Source organism: Ammospiza caudacuta, chromosome 3 (assembly GCF_027887145.1).
Source record: "Ammospiza caudacuta isolate bAmmCau1 chromosome 3, bAmmCau1.pri, whole genome shotgun sequence".
NCBI lineage: Eukaryota > Metazoa > Chordata > Aves > Passeriformes > Passerellidae > Ammospiza > Ammospiza caudacuta.
Window position 1 is genome coordinate 56,293,811 of NC_080595.1, and position 24,625 is coordinate 56,318,435.

Genomic DNA, 24,625 nt, shown 5'->3' on the forward strand with positions numbered 1-24,625 from the left:
GAGTCCCCACCTGTGAGACCAGTGTCTTGCTTTGCCAGTGTGTCCTGCTGTTGCTCCACCCTGTGAATCAGCTGTACATGCACACCCTGTTTTGCTGTCATCTCTAAGGCCCTCTTGGTGTTTTCCTGCCTCACCATGTCAAACAGGTAAAGGGAAACCAGGCCAGTGGCCAGAACTCTCAGCTTTCCCATTCTGTAGTGCTGTATGCAGGGCTGGGCAGGGGAACCACTGTCATGCCATGCAGACATGGAGACAGCTGAGCCCTCCTTGCAGGCTTTCACAAATAGGGCTCAAAGACCACATTCCCTATGGGTGGCAGGCAAGAAACCACTTGCATCCCTCAATCCAGAGCACTCAGACACTGAAGTCTGCCCTGGACACTTCAACATGCTGGGTCACAAGCAAGCCTTGATCCCTGGCACAGCCTTTACTGTGACAGCAGCCCCAGTGCTCACAGCAATGGCCCTACATCAGAACGCTGCAAAAGGAGGCCGCAGCTTGGTGCTGTACTTCCCCCTCCCTCTGCATCTGCCACGGCAGGCAGAACACAGCCAGGGAGAACAACAAAGGACATCCCACTTTCTCACAGGAAAATGTTGCACGTAACAGCGTGGCGTGCCTTAGGGACAATATGGTTCATCCAGGACTACAAGGTGTTCCCAGATCTTGTGCTCCTGGTCTCACTCGGGAACAAACTGGGCCTGGCTTTGGAGATGATCCAAGGTACGACTATGAAGATTTTAGTGGATATATGTTTGTATCAAATTACCCAAAGCAAAGTCCATAAGGCCAAAAAGCAAGGTCCGTAAGGCCAAATAGCATGGGTAGGAAAACCAGCCAGCCTTCTTGGATACAGAAACTCTAATTCATTTCTGATTGCTGCAACAACGCTTTTACCGTTCCAGGATAATTAAACATACTGAACAATTAGCTTGTGAAGCACCAGCTCTGGAGTCACCTAATCCTCACCCTCAACTGATACCAGGTGGAGGGACACAACACCCTACTTCTGGAGTCCAGCAGCACCTCACCCTTCTCCTCCCACACTGGAAGCACTTGAAGGTAAAAACAGCTCCAAAGGTGCTGCTGGTGAATGCTGAGACATCACAAAAATGAAACCATAGCACAGAAGTTGTTCATAAGGTTACATATGACAGATTTTCCCCTCTCATCTTGACATTTCTCTTTTATTAATAGAAACCAAAGAATTCATCATGCCACCCGTACAAGATAACTGGCTTATTAAATAACTGAATTCCTGAGCTGTGTTCTTCCTAGGAACAAATCAAGTCTGTATGACATCCTGGTTACATCCCAGGCAGCATGTCAGCTTTATTTTGAAGGCTTGAGTGCTACTCAGTAAATACCTAGGTCCTGAGTTACCTGCTGTAAACACGTGAAATTCACCCAGTATTTTAAAGGAGGCACACAGGTATTTTCCAAAGTGTTTTGGTGAGTTGCTAGCCAACATGCTACAAGACTTGTTGTTTATCTTTTGTGTCATGCGTCAGAGGTAATTACTTCACAGGGTAGGTGTGTCATTGGGAAGCACTGAAAACTCCCTTTGTTTCAGGTTACCTGCATGCCTCAGTGTGGCAGGTGAACAGTAATCAACCTGATCCCCTTCTCCTCCAGCAAGGCCTCACAGAAGTTATTTGGTTTGGTAGCCTCTTTGTTTCTGAGTTACTGCCTTTAAGGCAGCTGGGGCTGATTAGATAAGGTGACTGTGTATCTGCAGCCTTGACATAAAATGGATTTAGTTTGCCCTCAGTGTTTAGTAGGGTGGTTGAAAACAAATTAAGGATATATGTAGCCATTTGTAAATTGTATATGAGCTGTTTGCTATGAAACACAAGTATTTTTTTCTCACAAATGAATATTTAATTGAGGTACAGTTCCAGGTAAGCCCTTGCAAACTATCAGAGTTAAAATTCAGGTCTGGTGAAAGTAGGCAGTGTTCTACTTTGTTTAAAAATGTCACCCTGTTTGCACCTCCCTTGTACTTGGTCTTACGTCTTCATCAGTGCCCGCCTGTTTTCAACATTATTGTTATCACAGAGCAAACAGAGGATTTCCCAAGAGACAGGTGGATACTTGTACTTCAGACTCCAGCTTGGTGTCTTACTCATGATACACTGAGGTCAAAACTACTCTCCTTTATCTGTGTGAAGAATCTCCATTATATTCCAGTATATTCTCTCCTTACTCAGTGCTGAGAGCTCCCTGTGCAGCCTGCACTGCTGTTGGGAAGCTGCGGTCTGAGGAGAGAACAAAACTTCATCTCTGAATGGCACTTGGAACTGTTCATGTCTGCAGCAGACACAAGTGATGCAGAGCAGGAGAGATCATGTATGGACCAGTAATAAACTGCATCCCAAATATTGCGTATTTTCTGTTTCTCTCACTATTAGATGCATTCTTTCACCAGTGTTACACTACAAAAGATTCACTAGTCTTGCACTAAAAAATAAACCTGATCTCTAATGTTCAAAGGGAGAGAGCCTTGTTGCATAGAGCACTTAAATCAGTCTAGGCAAAATATGAGAAGATATCTGAAAGAGATAGTCCTGAATGGCAGAATAGACTAGAGGGATATTTGGGACATCTGAACTTTACCTAGTAACCTCTGCGTCAAAAATTTTTTCTGTGTCAATTAGAGAAAAATATGAGAAAATGATCTGGCACCAAATTGCACAGTAATGCCCAGTTTATATTACTGACTTAACCAAGGCAAGGGACATGCTAGATGTTTTATTTTTGCTGAGTATTTAACTGTGAATTGCCTTATAGGTAATGCAGCTTCTGAAATTGAATGAGAAATACAAGTACCAGTCAATGCAAACAACTTGCAAAGCTCACACTGAAAGAGCACTTGGCTCTGGAGAGAAGAGGAGGTAGAATCACTGCCATTCAGTCTTGAGACGGGGGTTTAAGGCCTTTCTAATGTTACACACTGGATTTGAGAATCACCAGGTGAAACTCAAGAGCTTAGTTTATGCTGAAAGTCAAACAGTGTGACTTTAAAACTGATTTTAAAAGGTATGAGTCAGTATCATATCGCAGGAAAAGAAAAGGCACCCTGTCTATAAATTGTACATTGAACTTTGCACTCTTAGCCCTGAAATTCTGAGTTTGGGCACTCTTAGTTAATTTGAAATAGCTTATTACTTGTGGTTTTGAACTCTTACATCCTCATTCCCACAGTCAGAGCAATACAAATGCCAGCAATATATGTAATTATAAAACAACTTGGAATAAGAATAACAACTGTAAGTAGACTATGAACTATTCTTCCCTCTATCAACCAGTGGGCATTTGTTTTGCCTCCACCTTCCTTACACTCTCACCTGCTCTAAACACAGATCTGTGCTCTGTCCACAAAGCACATGAATTAAGTTAGTTAATGTTATTTGACATGCAGTTTTTGTCAGCACCATCTTAACATATGTCTATTTCGATGTTAAAAAGCAAAACCAACCAAACGAAAAAAAACTCAACAAAACCAACCACCAGCAAAAAAAAACCCAAAAAACCAAAAAAAAACCCACCAAAACAAACAAAAAAACCCACAAAGAAGAAAAAGCCACTAAAATAGCTGGTCCCATAAAAAGTACTGAAAGTGCTTGGATGTGTGGGGGGTATTTGCAGTATATGGCACTCAGCTCTGCTTTTAATCAGATTTCAAATAGAAAGCACAAAGGAAGATATCAAGGTGAAATAGAGATTACCTAACCAGGGGAACTCCCTTCCTCTTTCCTTTCTTATCATAAGAATTAAGATCATAATTTCATTTTGAGACGTAAAAGCTGTATTGGCCCTAGTTTCCATTTGCTTTGAGCCTTGGACAAACATGGCTGGATTTACACATGCGGTATAATCTCTACAAATTCAGTATGTCATGAACTTCACTCGTCATTTCACACATTTTTAAACAATGGTTTGTGACATGATTGTTCTCATTCAATAGATTCAGAAAACTCTCAGTGTTTTTTTCTATTTGTTTATTTGTTGGTAAATCAATAATTCATTGTGGATTTCAGTTACAAAGATGATTACCACAGACTTTCCTTCCCTGGTCACTTTCATGTTTAAATCTGCCTTTACTTTGAGTAATATTTTATCTGTATTTTACCTACCACTAAGTCTTGCCTTCCCCATCCATTGTAAATAATTTCTCAGTCTCAGTGTACACAAAATGTAAATGCCAAATTATATTTTGTTTCAGTAGAAAAGAAGATTTTATTGCACACTTTGCATCACTCCCTGTGAAAGTTTCCTGTGGAAGAAGAATGTGTTACTAGAGAGGTTACTACGACAACTCCCATGGGAACTGAAAGCAAACTGTGTTTGGGACTTCTTAAAACTTATTGAGGAGAAACATAATCCCCTTTAAGTTTTTCTCTCCTTTTATGATGGGTAAGAACAAACCACATAAAAGCCTGAAGTCTTGTCTGATTATTTTCCTTCTTACATTTTAAAATAATCCTTCATAAATTTCATCATATATACTTTTCTCCTTGTACGGCTCCATGATGGTAATTCAAAGAGTGAAATAATCCCAAAGACTACTTGAGGGTGCTGCTGGAAGACAAATTGATGATTAAGGGTCATCAATTAGGATGGCAAAAATAAGGATCTCCCAGCATATAACCATTGGATCATTGAATTAGGTTTATTTCCAGGCCTGAATGCACCTAACCTCTTGTTGGTGCAGGAAAAAAAACCCAAATCTATGCTTACTGAAAAAAAAATAGCAAAACAACAAACAACTGAACCTGGCAACAGCAGCTTTTCATGTAGGAACAACAAGCAACTGGACTTGGCAGCAGCTTCTCATAGGAACAAGCAAAAATGAGGCACAAGCCTTGCACTCTTTTACACCATTTATCCCCTTCATAAGAAACTCAGAGAATGTCTCTAGAGGCTTTGCCAATAGATGCTGGTCCACTGTGACCTCATTCTGTCAGGTTTTCTGTAAGCTCAGTGTGGGTAATGGGGAAGTAGCTCTCAGTGCAGAACTACAACTCACCATGTCCTTGGTCACTCTTCCTGAAGTCTGACATTTCAGGCATTATAATGCCAAAATTTCAGAATGTGCAATGGGTAATAAGCTGCTTATTCAGTTATGCACAATGAAAAAGAAACTATTGTCAGTAATCCCATGTGGTTCTTTTTCCTTTTACAGCTGTTCCAGTTCAAAAAGAAAATCAAAGTCTCCTAACTGTCCTGCATGACAGCAAATCTCCTTAAATCTATATATGTCTCAGAATTTGGCAACCTTTCCATTAACTACTCTGATGAATGTCCTTACTTCTAGCTGCTATACTAAATGTGTAGTCTGTGAGTTGTCAAGAGGACAGAGTTAGCTACTATAGGTTTTTGTTACTAAAGAATCTGCAAACAAACCAGCAGAGAATCTGCAAAACTCTTCCAGCTATGCCTTGCCTAACCTGGATGAAGCTTTGTATTCAGAGAAACAGGGAGTTTAGGTCTGTCTGTTCTTGAGACTATTGATTCTGCATGAACAACAAAGAATGGTGGATTTAGGGCACAAGATTCCATGTTTCCCAGTTCCAGGATGATCTGACTTAGGAAGTTTTATGTTGACTAAAAATTGACTGGCATGAAGCCTGTTAAGCAAATGCCACTTTCTAGCAATAGGACTTGCTTGAGCAAACCCAGGCAAGTACATGGAATTCATAAATGATCCACATCAAGTTTGAATGTTATTACAGCTTAAAGTATAACAGGAAAATCAAATTGGTCTTCTCTCTAAAACAGGGAAGGCAGACTTGATGAGATGACACAGTCTGGTTAGGGGTCAGTAAGTCACAGGAACTGTTACAGGGAAGAAGACAGAAACTGGGTTCTGCTACTGACCTGCTGAGCAATCGGGATTCTTTCGTCACCTCCTCTGCCTTATTAATTCCTGTAAATGGTTGGTAATGCTATCCTCTTAATAAAGCAGGTTAAGAGTAAGTGCTGGATCAGAGCAGATCTTAATCCTGTGACTTAAAGGCTTCATTTTGATTTGGGTCTTATGCTTAATTGTGAGGTCTGACCGAAGATGATGTGGTTAGGGTGGCCATAAAAGCTCTCTCTTGCTTAGCTAATGCCTAAATCTAGAAGTAACCAAGTTCCATAGAGTTTTAATGTGGAATTTTCCCCAGATTGCATATTTCTATCTGTTTTTTCTATATTTGTACTTCTGCCCCAGGATATCTTGACGTGGGTTGATTGTTTTGTGACGATTTCATGCCTTCTCAGTATTCCCTCACACACACTCCAAAGGGGATTCAGTCTCTAAGCATTCTTAGACAATGCTTAGATTTATACACAATGTCCATACTCTCAAAATTCAATATACTGATTTTCAGAGCCGTCTCAGGAAATCCAGAGAACTGAGGGCTTTTACCCCCACTCTGGAGCAGAGGGAAACTGCTTTGTGTCTGGAAGGATGAGAAGACTTCTGTATAAAGGGGAAGAAGGGGCTTGCATTATATACATTCCCATACTTCTAGGGGAGTGGTAGGGAGAGAAATAACAAGGAAGGAGCTGAACAACCCAGCTGCAGAAGAGTTTTGTACTGTCACAGAGACACCTACCTAGCCAAGTCTTCAATAAGGTACGGAGATCTGCAGGCAAGAGGGTTTGAAAGCACACCTAGCACGAGGCAAAAGCCCAGGAAGGAAGCAAAGGGTGTCTAACAAACACTTCAAGCTGGCAATTGTTCTGGTTCCTTCCACTGAAGACAATTCTTCCTGTGTAAGCTCAGTATGTTCACAGTGGCTGGTTTTGGGTGGAGTGGTATTGGGCAAGCTGGTAGTTATGGATGCCATTGAGGTATCTACCTTTCCCCATGGATTGCAGGTGTCTGTGGGAGAATGGCACAAGTTTATGTGCTGTGGCAAACAGGAACCTAGAGATTGTACGTTGCCACACTTAAATATTAGTCACCTAAATTCCTTTTGCCCCTAGGTTTGTGTGTTTAGGAAGCAATGGTGAGTGTTAGGAAAAAAACAAACCAAAACAACAAAAACCCCACAAAAACAGGGGTTTAAGCTTGGATATGTAACTAGCATATGGAAACAAATACTTACCCAACTAAATATGATGTATTAAATGAGACATCTCTCTGACTTGGAGTTTCTTCAACATGAAACCCAGGGTGACGGTCTCTGAGCTCATGTTGAGCTATGGACAAGAAAGGATTTTGGGAATGAAAATCTCCCAGAATGGAAATGGGTTTCCCACTAGATCCATGCAATGCTTTTTTTCAAGGGGATGCAGACACATACACTTGTTTTGACTTTTCTGTTTCCAGTCACAGCCAAATCTGGATTTTAAAGCTATGGCATGAAAATATCTCATCTCTATCCTTTTCTGTCCCTCCCAAAATATCTAAGAACGTCACTTAGGGTTCTGAGTGAGAGCTGCAGAAGCTGGGTTCTTACAGTATTTCTTACTTGGAACAGTTGTTCCTTGTGCTTGGCAGCCTATCCAAAGCACTGTGATAATTTGGTCTAGTTCATTTCCAGTGTCATCTTGCTGAATAAAGCATGAAATCCCACCATAAACTTATTGCTTAACAGAAGAGCAAAGAAAGTGTCTTCACAAATCATATATCTGTTAAACGAACCCAATCCAACTGAGTGTCAGCTTATTTTGTTAAATTAACCTGACCCAAGTAAATCTCATTGGAATTGTTTCAACTGAAAAAGGAGGCCATATCTGTTTCCCAAGGATGTTTGATCCCATGGCCCTTTTCTTGGAAGCTGTTCAGCTTAGACTATTTCTTCTCACCTGCTGTTGCAAGCTGCCACCCCCATGGCTGTTTTGATGCTAAAGCTGTCTCTAATCTCTGAGGATCATGCAACAGGAAAGGAACACTACCATGAATTCTCTCAGCCTCCAACTGGGTTCCCCTCCCCTTTCTTTCACAGACCTGACACAGTAATGATTCTTTTATTTAAATGTGGCACAACCAAGTGCTGCTTGGTGGACTCTGTGGGGGAAGACACCATTTGGAACTCTGCCAAAGCAAGACTTGTATTGTTTGGGCTATCCTTTTTGTCACCATCCGTTGATATTTCCCAGGGTCTCTCCTGCCCTATAAATTTTCCATGTAGTGGGTGTTATTCTCCTTGTTCTGTGCCTCCCTGTTCCCATCCTATGTCCTATGCCAAGCAGACAGACAGTGGTTGAAATGGGGTGTTGCAGACAGTGGGGACAGGCCGCACAATTTCCTCAATCTCACAGCTCAGCTATGTGCCATTGCTGGCGCAGTGGAAGAGCTGTGTCCTACAGGCCGCTCGTTGCCCATGACTATGTAAATCAATGTGCTCTTGTGACCAGCCAAGCAAGGAGATGCAGTGGGAGGCCAGCAGCTCCTGGCATACGCTATCCACAGAAGTGCATTACACTCATGGGTGAGGAGGGAGAAGGAACAAGGGGCAGAGACACAAATTTTGTTATCTGTGTGTGTTTATTCATTGTTACTCTACTTGCATGAACTTTACAAAAAGTTAGAACCACCTGAAGTATACTCTATAGTTTCTGAGTTTAGATGCATTTTCAAAGTTTTCTCTTTTGCTGACATCGCTGAAAATATGCTTTACTACACAAAGCAAGCCTGCGTGTTTTGTTAAGTAATCATATTTTCTGACCTCGCACTTCAAGAAACACAGCAACTATTACAGACCATCCCCAAGGCATCACCTCTGTGCCGGACGGACGCTTTCCCCGTGCCATCCACTGGCTTGGGAAGCGCCGAGCCCGGCTCGGCCCCGGCAGGTGCAGGGCAGGGCAGGGCAGGGCAAGGCGGCGGAGCCGGGGGTCTCCGGCGGGGCCGGGGCCGTGCTCGGAGGGGCCGCACAGGCCCCGGGGGCCCGGCCGTGCCCGGGGGTCGGGGGAGCACCGCCCCCGCCCCCGTCTCCCGCCCGCCCGGCCGTCCCTCACGGCTTGGGGCTCGGGGGCTGCCAGGGGCTGCCGGAGGCTGCGGGCCGCGGTGCCCCCTGCGCGCCGGGCACGTCGAAGCGAAGCCGGCGGGGCTGCCCCGTGGCTGGGCGAGGCCGGTGCCGCGCTCGGCAGGCGCCGGGGGGAGCGGCGGGCAATGGCCGGCGGCGGTGAGTCACGGCCGGGCCCCACCTGCCGTACTTAACCCGCCGCCGGGCGGCCGGCGCCGCACTCGCGGGCTGCGCTGCCGCCGTGGCCGGGAGCGGCTCCTTCTTCCTGCACCTCCTCCGCACGGGGCGCTCGGCAGAGGCGCGGCAGGCGCTGCATGAACGTTTGTGTCGGGAGTAGCAGAAGAACCAGCAGCCCTCAAAATGCCGAAGCCGGTGAGCGGGGCGCGGTGGGAGGGAGGCGCTCCGCGGGGTCGCACCGGGGCCCGCCCGCCCGGCGCTGGGCGTCGGGGGCTAGCCCGGGCGCTCGGCGGGGCGGGCACCTCCGGGTGTCGCGGCGCGGGCTTTTGCCGGGCTGGAAGGGCTGAACCCCGTCCCTGCTGCCCGGGACTGGACGGGGCGTTTGGACTCGAGCGCCCGGGGAAGTTGAGCGCGGCGCCGGAGGGAGCGGCGGGCACCCCGCGCCGGAGCCACATCAGCGGCCGCTCGGAGCGGGAGGGACGGAGGGATCGCCAGGGCGGCTGCTGCGGGCGCAGGGCCGCGGGCGGGACAGAGGATCTCGGTGGGCTGCGGGATGTCCTCGCCGTCCCGCCGCCGGGAAAGGGAGCGCGGAGCCCCGGATCTCCGTGCTCCAGAGATCAGGCGGTGGATTGCTCCGTCTTGTGCAGCGCTTCCGTGCTCGACATGCACAGAGCTGCCGAGTAACTCTCGAAAGAAGAGCTTTCATCACGCTCCCGCTTAACGAGAAATGATACAACTGCGCCGCTGCCATTTAGTATGCTTGTGGCCTGTGCATTTATCTACAGGAAGCATGTATGCATCTGTAAACATAGGACAAAGCTTGTTCCCTCCTTGTTTTGCGATCTAAAAACTAAATGCTAGGGACTCTTAATAAAAAAGTTCTCCACGCTGGTCTTTACCAGTCATTACCGAAGACCTGTTTCCTTTTTTGGTTGGATTTTTTTTTTTTTTTCAATTGAACGGTCTTTTTTATCCCTCCTTCTTTCTCTTGACACCACCACCTCCTCAGCGCCTCCTCCTCCGACCTTGTAGTGGGTTTGTTTGTTTTATTTCAAAGTCTGCAGCTCCTGTGCCGGTTAGAGACGGTAATTCCCTTGGGGAGCCAAGTGCCTAATGCGGAGCTCCGAGCAGTCGTTGGAGCAGACGCACTTTTGAACTTTGAAGAGCATGATCAGAACAGATTGTTGTTACTATCTATTTTCAATAGAGGCAATATTTCTTAAATTGCAATGCAGTGAAGGACTTGTGTGAGTATTAGCTCACTTAAATGAAATGTGAAATAAGAGCAAACAAGCTTATCTTTGGTAATAAGTAATTGATGTTTTATCACCATAACGTTGAAGTTAGTTGAACTTTTTTTTGTTTAAGCATTTAGGTTGACTTGCATAGCAGTTTCTATAAACCTACAAAAAAAAAAAAAAGAAAAAGAAAAAGAAACCCAACCCAACAAAAGACAAAAACACTCCAAAACCACACTGTGCTCAGTCCTAAGAACTGATAAATCTTCAGTCTCTCTGGTTGTATTTCATCAGTGGGAGGTTGATATATTACTGCATATAATAACAACTAACTGAGAGGGCCCTTCTGTAACTGGGGAAGCAAATATATAATTTATAAAGTATGGATATAAAAGGTTGTGTGTGAATAATCTCTTTCTGCCTTGTTAGCTGTTTGCTAATTACAGAGTGCTTTCTTGAAATATCCTGGTTAGAATAATCTGAAATCCTGGTTTAGGACTAAGTCACGCTGGAAGCCATGGATAGGTGTACAAAAACTCTTTAATCTCTTAAAAATATACAGCTGTGTTTATCCTTTTGCTTGGCAGTGCTAGGTTCGTATTCCCTCAGAGATGATGATTTTTCTTTGTTTCTTAGCTGAGTGGCCAGTGAATAACAAGGATGGATGGTGTAAACCACCATCCACTGGGGAAGGACAGTAGCACTGTAAAGACTTCTGAGATGTGACCTGCTGGCTGGGATTTATGGACAGGACTCTGTGTCAATACTTTGTAAATATAAGCCTTTTTCTCATTTAATCTGCTGTTCAGTGGGGCTAACTGCCACCTTATTGTAAATGGAAAAGAGGAATTTTGCAGAGGCTATTTTAGTAAAACACACTGTTCACTCTGTCTGCTTTAGACTGAGGCTGGATTTGGATCCTTCCCAACTCAGCTCATTTAATCTTAATACAGCTAAATAGGATTCGTGTCAGTTTGCAGGGAGGGAGGATATAAAGCTGTCACTCCAGAGGCAGAACTGTGCTCAGGACGAATGTGACAACGGCCTTTGGCAGGTGTGAGGAATGATAGCACGACCTCTTGGGATGCACAGGGAAGCAGTGTTTTTCTGCTGGGTATTTAGCATGGATGCTAAATATTTATTACCTGTGCTTGTTTGCATATGTCTTGTCTACATGGCATAAGTAAATATGGTATTGCTTGGCAGACTTCATGCTGCTGTGTGAAGTCTCACACACTGGTCATCAGTTATTTACAAGTAAAGATTATGATGACAGAAAGCAAAATTTTGGCAACACCTTCTCCTCTGGCCCCTCCACCCACAACCCAATAAGCTAAACCTTTCTGTGAAACTATTGTTTTAACAAAAATTATAAATGTGCCCACAAAACTTACGGATCATGTTTGTAATTTATTATTTCACAGTAAACAACTGTAAATCCATTAACAGTCGGACATTAGTGATTTTGTATCTTAATTGAGTACCAAAGTGAAGTGCTAGAAAGCTGGCTTCTCAAGTCTGTGGTAAGATTTGGTCACAATTAGTTGTACCTGATGCATGTTTACCATGCTCAAAATAAATTTTAGTAAAAGTCTAGAAAGTACTACTGAAATAAGTATTTGTTAATATAGACATGTGTTAATATGTAATTTAACAGTGCCATTCTGCCATGTGTAACAGTTACAAAGTAATGAGGTCCCTCCAAAGTAAGCTATAAATATATAACCTATACCCAGTTCATGAGGGTTTATGGCTGGGAGTTCATCAGCAGTTCAGATGCATGATTTCTATCTAGTCTGTACAGAGGTTCATTAGGCTTTACAGGTAGTGAATTATTTTGTAAGGAAATGCAAAAGGTGTCATCTTGTCCAAATCTTGCTGTGTTATCTGGAAATGAGTGAAACGCTAAATAAACTTACTTACTCAGCCTTGCTTCATTTCATTACTGGAGTGTCTGTGTGCTCTGTGCATTTTCCTAGATTCATGGTTCTAGTTTATTTCTGATGGTGTTTTAGCTGGATTATATCCTCTTGCAAAACAAACCAATCTAATAAATTGTGGCCAGAACAGCATGGCTGCGGGCTAATGAACAGTGCTTACCGAAGGAGGAGGAAATGTGATCTCGGGTCTATAGAGTTGTTAATTTGATCTGATCTACCAGCATTCTTGGTTACTTTATTGAAGGTGGATTTTTTTTTTTTTTTTTTTTTTTTTTTTTTTTTTTTGTTTGGTTGGTTTGGGTTTTTTTGTTTCCTCTTGGAGGGAAAAAACAAAATGTAAAGTTTCACAAGAAATTAAGTTAGCTTTGCAGCATAGCATTTGATTGATGTGGTATCACACAAGAACTTCTAATACTTGTGTGAATGTGTATAAAACTGTGTAAAGAGAGGACAGCAGTAAGTGCAGTCTAGCAGCTTTTGGTCCTAAAGAGAAAATACAAGTGAATTATATCCAGAGGCACCTTTTTAAAATACCTTTATTAATGGCCTGTGGTCAGAAAGCTGAGCACAGAAATGAAATCTGTTCATGTCATGCTGCTGGGGGGGAAGCATTATTGATGCAGAGGGCCAACATATAAAGGGGATTGAAGGACTGGGGTAATAAGTTCCCTTTGCATAGAGTTAAACTTGGAGGGGTGGGGAAAGAAGGTCCCTCACTAAACAGGTTAGAAGGAGATGGATTAATCAGTGTATGGATTAATCAGTGGTACAACTGTCCTGTTGTTCATGTCATCTGCAATGCGTAGGGCTTTTCTAACAGAAGGCATTAGTAGAAGGTTCTAGTGAGAACTTTCCTTTAATGAAGGTACTTACCTGTGCCCAGGACAGCAAATTCAAAGCAAAACCTAGAGAATGGGTTTGGGATGACAACAGACAAAATTCCACCTTAAGATAAGAGGGTGCTTGGCTATTTCAGCCTGGTAGAATGCAAGGAGTTATCTCTTCCTTCACCTGTGTAGTAAAATGTAAGGAATTTAAATGCCAAAGAGGAGAAAGAATTGCTTTAAGCACAATTTGTGGTTTAAGAGACTTTAAACTTTTAGAACAATTAAGCATGTATGGGGAGGGGGTTGTGAGTGGGTAGAATTTTTTTTCCCCTTCCTTGTTGATCTTATTAGAAGACTATTCCAAGACCTAACATCCTTAAGATAAAATTTGACAGTACACAATTTATTGCTGCTGCCTGTAGGAGTGGGGAGCTGGAACTGATGTCTCAAAAGGGTTTTCCCAGCCCTGTGTTGTTAATAATGGGCTGGTGTGTGCTAGGCATGAAGTGGTTAGACAAGTCCTCTGTACCTGTTTGGTGTTGAATATACATGCGTGCTGTCTTCAAGTTGTTTTTTCAGAATACAGGTCTTCTGCCAAACCTTTATCTGTCTGTGAGCAGACTATGGCATTAAAATTTAACAAGCTTTCGATAAGCCAGCCAAAAAATATGCAAGTGTAGTGACAGGAATTTATTTCTAAATATAAACAATTAAAATTATTCATTGTTCCAAGATCTTCTCAATTTTTCTTCACTATCTGTTTTCTAACTACACATAGTGGTTTTATCTCAGAGCTCTTTACAGCAGATTCCTGTAAGTGGACTGAAATAGAAATACTTTTTAATGGCTTTAAGTGTTCACAATCAATTAAAATACTCTCAGCTTATGGATGGCTATAGATTTAGTCAAGAATAAAATATTACCCTTGTAAGCACCAGTTGCAGTCCATCATGTGATACAGTGTATGGTGTATTTGATACCAGGAGATGTATACTCACTCTGGGGCAAAATGGAAACCCAAGGAAGCTTCCATTTGCCAAATGCCAGAACTCCCTTACATTTGCCAAATGTGTCACTCACTGCTGCAAAAGAAAGGTGGAGGATTTTATGAGTAGTAAATGTAAGGAGGTGAATAAAGTTATAAGAGAATGAGTTCACAGTTTGCCAAAACCCTTATTTACTGTGTAAGCTGAGTAAGCATTTCCGAGGGCAGTTTGTTGTGGGATGTTAGCTGCTACAGAGAAACCAAGGGTGTTAACTGTTATGTTAGTCGCTAATTAAAGAATTTCTTAACCTTCTTAAAGGTCAAAAGGAGGGAGATAAGCCTTCCTGTTCTGTTCTCTTCCTCCACCCACATGAACATCTTCCTTTGTCCAGGAAAAAAAAGCTGTGATATGTCAGGACTTTTTGAGAATAAGACTTCTTGATGACCACTGAAGATTCCCACATCAGTGTCATTCTTGTTTGGCACCCTGTGCCCAGAGAGCTTTACATGCGCTGTAAATCCCATAATCACTCGATTGACCTTGATGGAAGGCAGTGCTGCCCAGGATCACTGAACCTCGCTGCACACTGTTAAGTAATGTGCTTTAGCTTTTAGCTGTGTTGTGTGCTTGCTTTCAAGCCTGGTTTCTGCAACAGATAACATTTACTCTGTGAGCTGGGAATTACAAAAAACAGCAGTGGGTGCACCTAGGAGAGGGGAAAATTGTTCCTGTATGAGGCTGGAAACAAGGCATAGCTCAGTGTAACAACTAACCCTGCTGCCTCCATATTGCTCATCTGTTCAGATCCAGATTTTGTTTCTCTTTCTAGTTCCTACTTCATAGTGGGGAAATTCACTTGCCTTCTCTGCATCCGCTCTCATCTTTGAGGTGCTCAGCTGAGGCCGATGGACACCTCATAGTAACAGCTGTCCATTAAGGAAAAATCCTGACTCCAGGAATTAACATGCAGGACTCTGCTTTCTAATTAAGTAAGAAAAACTCTTGCTGATGACCACGGACTCGTATTTGGCTATCTACTGCATAGGCTCAGTGGAAGAGATGCTAACTCCCCTACACCAGGCCTGCAGCCTTTTGCTTCCTTTGAGAGGGGAGTGTGTGGTTGCCCTGTTTGGTTTGTGTGCATTTACTTCTCCCTCTCATGAGCAAGTGCTGTAGCTATTGTGTAAAACTCTGAGGTGTTACTGTCACCGTCTCTTCTTTTCTTGTTTTTGCTTGAAGAAGTCCATGTTTGCTGTAGTTGTTCTAACTAACCTCAGTGTGAAATGAGTGTGAGAGAGAATTCTCTGGGGATGAGTGGATGGATGTCCTGTTGCTGAATCTTGAGCAGGCTTACAAAACTCTAGAGTGGCTCAGTTCTGCCGAGAGACCACTGCTGTGTAGATGCAGAGAGAGGTCTGTGAGCTCTCTGCTACCTAAAGAAGCAGATACTAAAAAAATCTCACTTTTGAACCCAGGCACCTGAATTTTGCCTGTGTAGCCCAGTAGATGACTTCAAGCCTATACTGTAAGTTCTGGCCTTCAGAGTTATTTGTAGGAGCTAAAGTTGTTCTTCAACACCTAGCTGAGTACACTTAGCTGGCTTAACTTTTTGTCTCTGTAGAGATAAGTGATTATGCAGAGTTCCTGCTGCACAAACTGTGGTGTGTGGTGGGGTGATTTGCATAATTGATACTCGCTGATCTCAGTGTGGGGGCGAATAGATCTTCCTCCATAACAACTGTCACAGTTGTGAGACAAACTCTTGAAAGGTGCTTTATCTGCTGTCACTGTGCTCAAGGTACACTTTGGGAACCACTGGAGCATATTTGTTTGCCATCACACGTGGATAGTGAGGGGAGGGGGAAGAGTTTCATCTCAGGAGCCCTTAAGCTGTTTTATGGGTTACGAAGGGGTACTTTGGTCCTTTGCCAGTCCTTGCAATCCCTTTTCCTTTATGATTTGTAACTGCTCAAGAGCAATGCCTTTGTGCTTAGGTGACATTCCAGGACTTGCCATGACCTACCTTTATCTGGGAGCAAATAGTGCCTATTGCATGCTGTTTGAAGTACCTGCTTGAGAAGTTGAAGCATTGTAGTGTATTGCACATAGATCAGATTATCGAGCTGTCAGAGGTGATCACATCACATAACCCCACTAAGAAATTTCACAAATGCCATGAAGTGTGTTCCACTGAAGTCCCTGAGTAAAATGAAAGAGGCTGATATGGAACAGGTAAAACAGAAGGGTGGAATATAAAACAAAAATCTCTCTGACAAAAGGATTTGTATCTAGAATGCAGAATGAACAAACATCATTACTGGGCCTTGTGTGACTTGTTGCACTGCTATTTCTCCCTAAGTAAATGGAGTTCATTCTCCTTCTGCACTTTGATGTCTGTATGAACATGGCTGGCCTTGTAGGTCAGGCAGAAGCCCTTGTAGCCTAATAGTACACCTCTGATGTTGGCCAAAAGCTGATGCCTGAGGAAGAGTATTTCAAAGATATGCACTGGTGCTTTCCTCTGAGGTATTGGAGGTTGAAAAGTCCTATATAATGAGTTACTAAATGGATTTCTGTGAACTTGTCCAGTCTTGCTTTAAAACCCTGTGAACTCCAGCATCCATAGTATACTTTAACAGAGGCTGTGTCCTAGATAACCTTCACATTGTTTGTAAAGTTATCTACAAACCTCTTTGCTACAGTGCTGCATGAACACATGTTCCTTGTCTAGTCTGTTCATGTAGCTCAGGAGTTTATATGCTCTTATGTCCTTGCCTCAGTTAATTTTCTTCCAAACTGAGAAGTCCTAGCTAGCTTAGTTGATCCTTGCATGGTAATTATTTGAGCATCCTTGATCTTCTTCCACTTCACATCTGATGAAAATATGGCTTTGCACCCTGTAAAGTTTCTGTCTGGGAAGAGTACAGTTACTGAGAATATTTCTCCAGTAATTGTTTCTTGGATGCCTTAAGCTCCCAGGTCATAGTCCTGTGAGAGAGTAAGTCACAGGTAATCCTTGTGTTCACTCAGCCCACCCTGTTCCATTGCAATGTGCTGCTCTTCCACCCCAGAAGAACAACCACAGGGTCTATTGAAAGTGTTGGGAGCTGTGTGCTGTCAGGCTGTGTTCCTGCTGTCAGACTTCTGACTGTAATGGCACTGGGTTTTCCATGCACATTGCCCTCTAGAAAATAGATGTCTGCATAAGCATTGGAATAAAAGGCACCAGTATTAGTGCCTCGGATTCAGGGGAAGCTCTAAGGCTATTGTGGCTTTTATTTAGATTATTCACAGCGCTTCAGATCCTGCCCTGGTTGTTGTGAGTTTGTACTGTGGAGTTCACCGTTTGCTGAAATTGTTGTGTGTTTGTTGCTTCCAAGTGAAAAAGCCAAGCAGAGGCATAAAATTATGTTTGTGTTCCAGATCAAGACTGTAAGATACTATTTTTTTTCTATTCTCTCAAGGGGATTGCAGAAGGATGGAATCCCCTTTATGTACTGTAAATATTGGAGATGTTAAATTATTTAGAAGACCCTGCAATTATGATAAAACTTGATAAACTGTATATTATCTGCACTTGGCCCCATGCTTATGTTTCTGATGGAAGACGGCAGAAGATCTGATCCATTCTGGGTTCTGAGCAACTTCTTGAAATAAAGCTTATTTGAGGATTGTTTATGGAACTTGCTGTAAACTTCATGTGTGAAGCCTTAGTCTCACAACTTCATTATGTTTAATTAGATGCAACAGCTGTCATGATAAAACAGTCTGTGTATGCAGGAGTTTGATCCAGTGGCCTCTAGCTTTCCTCTGTATTTATTCTTTATGTACAAAGGAGCTATTGTTGTTGCACTCCGTGTTCCTAAATCCATCCTAGCATCCATTGAGGGCAAGTGACACATCCAGGCAGTGGTGCTATGTTGAGCCTGTTGTCACTGGCTGTGTGTTCCTCCTTTAAAGAGCAGACTGCTGCTTGTACACAGATATTCTGAAAATGCTAATGGAGTATTATACAGCATCAGAGAGCCTTTAAAGTGAAAATTAATGTAGTTCAATGAAACACCATAAGCCCTCCTACTTTTTCATAATATTGTGTTCAAAGTAAATCATTCTTACATCCCTCACACAGAGTGAGGGCAAGTGTTTTGCATGAAAAACACCTGGGCTCCTTGAGTGTACAGGGCTTTGTTCAAGGGCAGTATCCTGGGGCCTTTCAGACTTACTCTGTGTTGCTTTATGTCTTGCCAGAGCATAGAGCTGTGCCTAGAGAATTTTGCATTTAAAAAAAATAATTGAGTTTTAAAGTTTTAGATAGGCCTCTGTCTCTCAGCTTTTCAACTTGTTCCTGGCTTGAGACAGAATGATGCTGTTTGCTTGTTAGGAAAGAGTTGGGAGGAATCTTCGGTGACTAGAGAAAGATTCTTAAATATTTTTTTTTCTTTCTGGGTAGAGTGCTTGGTTTTACTATTTCACTGAGCAGTTATTGTTAACTGTACAGGGCTGACCAGAGGTGGAGAATGCTGGAAGTCTGTCTGGGGCCTAGGCATTTGGGAGCCAGGGCTATCAGAGATGTACTGTCACTTGCACTTGCCACACCTGCATGAAATCTTCATGGTCTCTTGGCATGCAGACTGTCATTGCTTGACCTAAGATAAAGAACTGAATTGCAGCCATTGCTGCTTCTTGATTTGTCACGAAGATGCCTACTATGCAGTTATTACCTGCTGACAGAGGAGATAGTAGGCCTTCATTAAGGGAACTGAGATAGGCATGTAATTTAGTTTGGCATCTTCTGCACATCTAAACATAAAAAAAGTTTGAATTTGCCTTCTAGGATTATGTTCATGTTTAATTAAAAGGACAGTTTCATGCTATATTACAAAGAAGAGTTAAGTGGCATGGCAGCAATACTGAACTCCATGGATTTGCTGTCTTGTGACCTGTTTGTGTGTGTAGGCAGGGAGGGGGAAGTTCATTCTGAAAATTCTACCACTTTGTTAAAACTGGAATTTCTGGATGACTCCCCACATCTGGGTGTTGAAGGTTTTCCTGCTCACATGAACCCCCCTCCCTCCACTTCATCCAGAAGTCTAGCTTTCACATTTCACTCCAAAGTTTTTCTTGGCTTCCCCTCAAAGTACTTTATTTCTCTTCCGAAAAACTGCCGCAAAAGAAGTTGTGGTTTTCACCATATATGAGAGCAAATAACTGGGCTCCTATTGCCTTGACTAAACTTAAGAAATCTCAGTTAAGTATAACTGATATAGCTATTGCTCCTTAAATACTGAGGACTAGTACCCCCAAAAATATGATTCTGCAAGCTGCTGCATTAAAGCTGACTAGTAGTTAAGGCTTACAACAGTACTGGACAATTTTAAAGTAACTACTAGATTCTAGGTTATTATATACAACTCAATTGAACCTCAGTGGTATTTCTCCCTCTCCTGGGAAGGTAAGCAAGGTTTTGAGGAACAAAGACCAGCCTGCTCGGCTCTAATTTTACCTGTTGCAAATGCAGCAGTACCTAACTGCTTCATAGACTCTGAGGAATTCCACTGGAACGTGACTTAATGTTCCCATTTATTTGCAATGAGGAAGCAATGTTTAACACAATGCGATCTGAAATGGAACACGTCCTTCAGTTCACAGAGGGGTATTTTGATTTAGCACGGTATGCTGGGAAACTGGGTCGCTCAAGTGGGTGCCACCAGCCTGCCTTGTCAGCCAGGGGGAGGCCACTGAGGCCGTCTAAAATTCACATTTTGTGAGCTGCTGGGGCTCCCTTCCTCCTTGTCAGCAAACTGTGTGCAGGGGAGGGCTCATGGCTGCTGTGCTGTGCTGTGCTGTGCTGTGCTGTGCTGCCACCGCCCTCCCTGAAGTGCTCCGTGTGAGGCAGGCACTGCATGAAAGGTTCTGCCATGGGAGCAGGGGAGGAGCTGTGAAAGGCTTTCTTCGTGGCTGGGCTGTGCAGTTCTTCCCATTCCCATAGGAACCAGGTTCTCCTTCCCCCAGAAGAGAAATGGTGGGTCTGTCATTTGCCTTCCCATTTCAGGTTCTTGGACGTCCTTTAAATCATGAAAGTGTAGCACTGGGAAGGACTTGGACCTGTGCTTTCTGAAGGCTGCATGGAAGTGGCTACATAATATCATAATGTCTTACCACTCCAGCAATTATTGTTTCTTGTCATGGTACCCAGCCTGCAATAAGAGGACTTTTTGCTGGTTTTCTCCATGTGGATTTAGAAGGTTTTATAGGCTTCTATATAAAACATGTCATGTTTCAGACAACTCCCATTTGGAAAGGGATCACTGGCATGTTTAAAAATAAAATCTAGTTTGAAAACAAACAGAAAACCTCCACCAACAAATAAAAAGACCCAAACACACACAGATTAAAAAAACCCCAACTGGCAACCAACCCAGAAACACTTGACCTGTAGGTCAGTGTAGACTTTCCTTGATTAACTTGCCCCCTTGCAAAAGAAGCATTCAGATTTGGGTGACAGCATTCCATCTAGCAAGTCATCGAGGCAGGCAGAGCAGAATAGTCACCTGCTGTAATGCTTCCGGTGACAAATACACTCAAGAATGTAATTTTCCCCTCTGTGTAATAGCATCACACCAGGAAATGTGGTGTTTTTCTGGGGATTATAATAAACCACATCCTTCTCTGCAGTCCTGCTGTAGCCCATTGTTTGCAAGCCTGTAATTTGTTCATCTCTGCCTCTTCTCCATTCTCACCTCTCCAAGTGTAACACTTGCAGCTATTTTTCAGACCTACCAACATCCTTGAATTCCAGTGCTGTCCTCCCAAAAGACTTATTTGTTCTTGACTGGGTGCTGTTAATGATCTTGTAAGTGCACTCCATCTTCCAGGGACTGTGAGAAAACTTTGTTTTCTTCTTCCCTCAATCCCACCCCACTCACATCCCCTTTTCAAGACCTTGACTTGACATGAAAAGGTCAGAATATGTGTCCCTGCTGTAGTTCCAGCAAGGTGAAGGTGCTGAGCCCAGCTGAGAGGGAAGCTGGAATTTGGCAATCCTGCAGCAGCGAATGGAATTGACCATTTGCTTGATATTCATGACATTTATCTCCTGCTCTGAAAGAAGCTATGGAGAACTTAGGTGCACAGCTTGTCATTTGGTTGTAATTTCACATGGCTCAGATTTGTTGTATGCCTAGTCTGTGTTGTATGGCACCACATCAAATATGTTATTAGATTTTATTTGATCTGTCAGGCAGGTTATTCTGTCAGTGAAGAAACAGAATTGTCTCCAGGCATTGTGTTCTTGATATGCTGGTGTTCATAAGTACATTCTTAAGAAGTATACCATAAATTTAGCTAATATTTCCGCAGTTGCTTCTGTGTTATTTGCACTACTTACCTTCTCAGAGTTGTCTTCTGTGCACAGTCTCTGAACCATTACCTGTTGACTTAAGTAACTTATGCAGGACGGAGGAATGCAGATACTGAAGTGTTAGCAGATCAGCTCTGAGCTCTGAAGCTGCTGGGATTTTTTCCCCTCCTCAAAGTTGAAAATTTTCCCATAACAGTTTCCAGGAGCTGGGACAACAGTTACTCCATCAGTTAAGACAATATCTTTCTTTGTTGCTGGACCTGGAACCAATGAACACTACTGAATGGAATGTGGAAGAATAGAGAGCAGTTTCATTGCCCTTCTGATGCTGCTGCATGAAGTTGTTTTTCCTATTACCAGATACTTAATCACTCCACGCGTCTGTGAACAGCTCTGGTTGCTAAGGTCAAAATGAGATTACTTTGTCCTTGCAGATGCATTGCTGCCCAGTCCAAGAAGCTTGCCTATTATTTGTTCCATTAGTAGCTGCTGCTTGCCTGGTGAAAGACTAGACCTGCAGAAGTGAGGATTTATGCTACTACTTTCTTAATACTATTATTAATGCCACTGAGTCCTCCTTGTCAAGATTTCTGTATTCCTTCAGCACAAGTAATTCCATATCCACACAGTCAGAGTGTGTGCAAAAAGGCTGAACAGCTCTGCACGCTGTTTTTCATAGAATGTGCTGTGCAGAACAGCAGTTCAAAATGTGGCTGATTTGCTTAAATGTACCAGTGACTCCTGGGATTTCCAGACATCCAGTGACTAAAGAAACGAGGCATGTCTATCTAGGTTTCTCCACTGCCAATTGCCACCACTTGGAAAGATACCGTGCTTGGAAACCTGCTGTTTAGGAGACTCGGGTCTTTCTTCCTCCTTGGAAAGGGGAGAAAACATTCCTGAGCATTGTCTAAGGCGTTTAGACCTGCCTAATGACAATGATAAGTGACACAGTTAAGTACCGGTTTGTCCTGTGTTAATGGGTAAAAGTTGGTATTTAGTGCCCTTTATCATATGTATTTACTGAAATTAAATTGTATGGTCTTATTTAAATGACATTGCACAACTTCGTGGTTTCACTGAACTATTTTATTATGCAAGTGAACTATTCGATTACATGTGTCAGAGTGCAAAATACCCACAATAGCATAGTGTGTCTGGCAGCTGTGGGGTTTTTTCCCTGTTGTCCCTGCCCTTTTCCCTTTAGTGTGGGATGTTTTTCAGTAGAGCTGCAGTATCAGCAGAGGGATGGTTCGCTTCAAAGATACCGTGTTGCCTGCAATCATATAGTGGTTCTGCACCAAGGTGCTCAAGAATCCAATGTTTGAACACACAGCTGTAGTTTTTTCTGGGTGTTTGAGAGAGGATGGGGCTGAAAAGGCAATGTCTTCTTGGGTTCCTGTCTAGGTCTTGATCCTTCCACAGACATGGTGCCACTCAGCTGCTTGGCAGTGTGTTGCCTCCTTAAGAGAGTGTCTTCTGAATGTTTTTCAAAGGGCACTTTGATTTTTCAAGTTACTCTACTGTTGTGCATGGACTCTGAAAGGCTGCACCTGCCCCACAGATTGATCTACTGACAGCATTAGAAAAGATGTTGTTTTATCGGCAACAAAAGAAACAAATGCATGACTTAAGGGCATTGCTAAAGCACAGAAGATTCCATTCTAACTACCATTGCTTTCCATAGTGTTACAATCATTTAAACTGTACTCTGAAGTTCTCTCTAGCTCTGGCCTTCATCTTCTATTCCCTAGCTGGAGTTGGTAAGGTAGCTAGCATGTTACAGTCCAGTACGAAGTCATGGAACTGGTGTTCAGTCTTTCAGTGTACTAAATTCTTCAGCTTAATTGAGAGTTTTTAATTTTAATGCAGATGGCATTGCCTTTTCAACAACGTGCTTTTTCCCTTCTGGATCAAATTTGTTAGCAATTTTATACATCCTAAGACAGGAAGAGGAAAAATTTGTGTTCTGTAGTGTTTCTGTATGCACAAGGAAACCTTAAGGGCCCTATTTGTCATTTTAAGTGTGTTAGCCTCAGACATAAAAGTAGAATTATTTAATAGTTTAGGTTGGAAAGGACCTTAAATATAATCTATTTCCAACCCCCAGAATAATAAAGTGTTATGACATTGGCCTATCAAGAAAGAAGTTACATCTTACTGTCCATGATTTTTAGAGTGTTTTGTGCATAAAAGCACACATTTTTTAATATAAGCTTTATTTCATGTATTATACCTGTTCTCTTTTCTCCACACCCTTGTGCTCTTAAAAATGAAAAGCTGTTTTCATTTTGGTTATGGCTTCAACATTGTCCTGGGTTACTGCCAGGATTTGGTAGGATCTTATAAAGGACATGCCTTGCCTAGACAGGGTGAGCAGGACTTCACTTGTGAAAGTTGTCCCAACTGTGTCTTCTTCTTTTTGTTGCTCATGGAAATGAGTTTGGGTTCTTGGTTGTTTTCCTCCCCAACAATGCCTGAATTGGTTAGCACATTAGGTGTTGATTTAATCGTCTTGGCGCCGTGGGGAGCTCCATCTGGTCTGAGCTGAGTGCCAAACTGATCGACTCTCAGTGGAGCAGACATCGAGGTTTCTTCAGGCTGTCTAAACCAGAGTTTCGTGTGGGTTAAGCTCTGTTTGCTGCTTTACTAAGAGTTTCTCTGTGGCTAAAAGCTTGCATGTATGGAGTGGTTGTAGGACATCCATTTAGAAACACTGTTAAAATCATTATGTTCATGAAGTCAAGGCTAAGGTTTGGAGATGAGAAGCAGGAGGGCTTAATAGGGCAGGAAGGAGACTCAAAGGATATTCCAGGTAGTCATCAACACATTGAAGGGACAGAAGGTCTCTTCTTGCTGTGCCTGTCTTGTGGCTGGCAGTTTGTCTGAGGGCACCAGGGAAATTCCTCTTTGTCCTGATGGTTATGTAGCCCTTAGAGGACACAGGAATTAGCCTTTACTGCAGGCCACAAGTGTCCTTGAAAGCTTTTTGGATAACTAGTAGTCATGTTCCTGCATGCTTCCAACTTTAAGTGATTGAAGTGGAAAAGCAGATGACTACAATTTTTGGTCTTAATACTAAAATAATTAATGAAATATGTAGCAGCTAAATGCACTAAATAGCTCACTGT

General features: G+C 42.9%; 1 protein-coding gene across 1 annotated transcript in view; it reads left to right on the forward strand.

The window, feature by feature from the left end:
• Window positions 1-9,120: 9,120 nt before the first annotated feature.
• Window positions 9,121-24,625, forward strand: part of EZR (ezrin) — a 37,406-nt gene continuing 21,901 nt past the window's right edge. Inside the window, exon 1 of the mRNA XM_058800747.1 lies at window positions 9,121-9,338. Coding sequence (XP_058656730.1) covers window positions 9,327-9,338 — 12 coding nt within the window. The 5' untranslated portion in view covers window positions 9,121-9,326. The remainder of the gene's footprint in view (window positions 9,339-24,625) is intronic.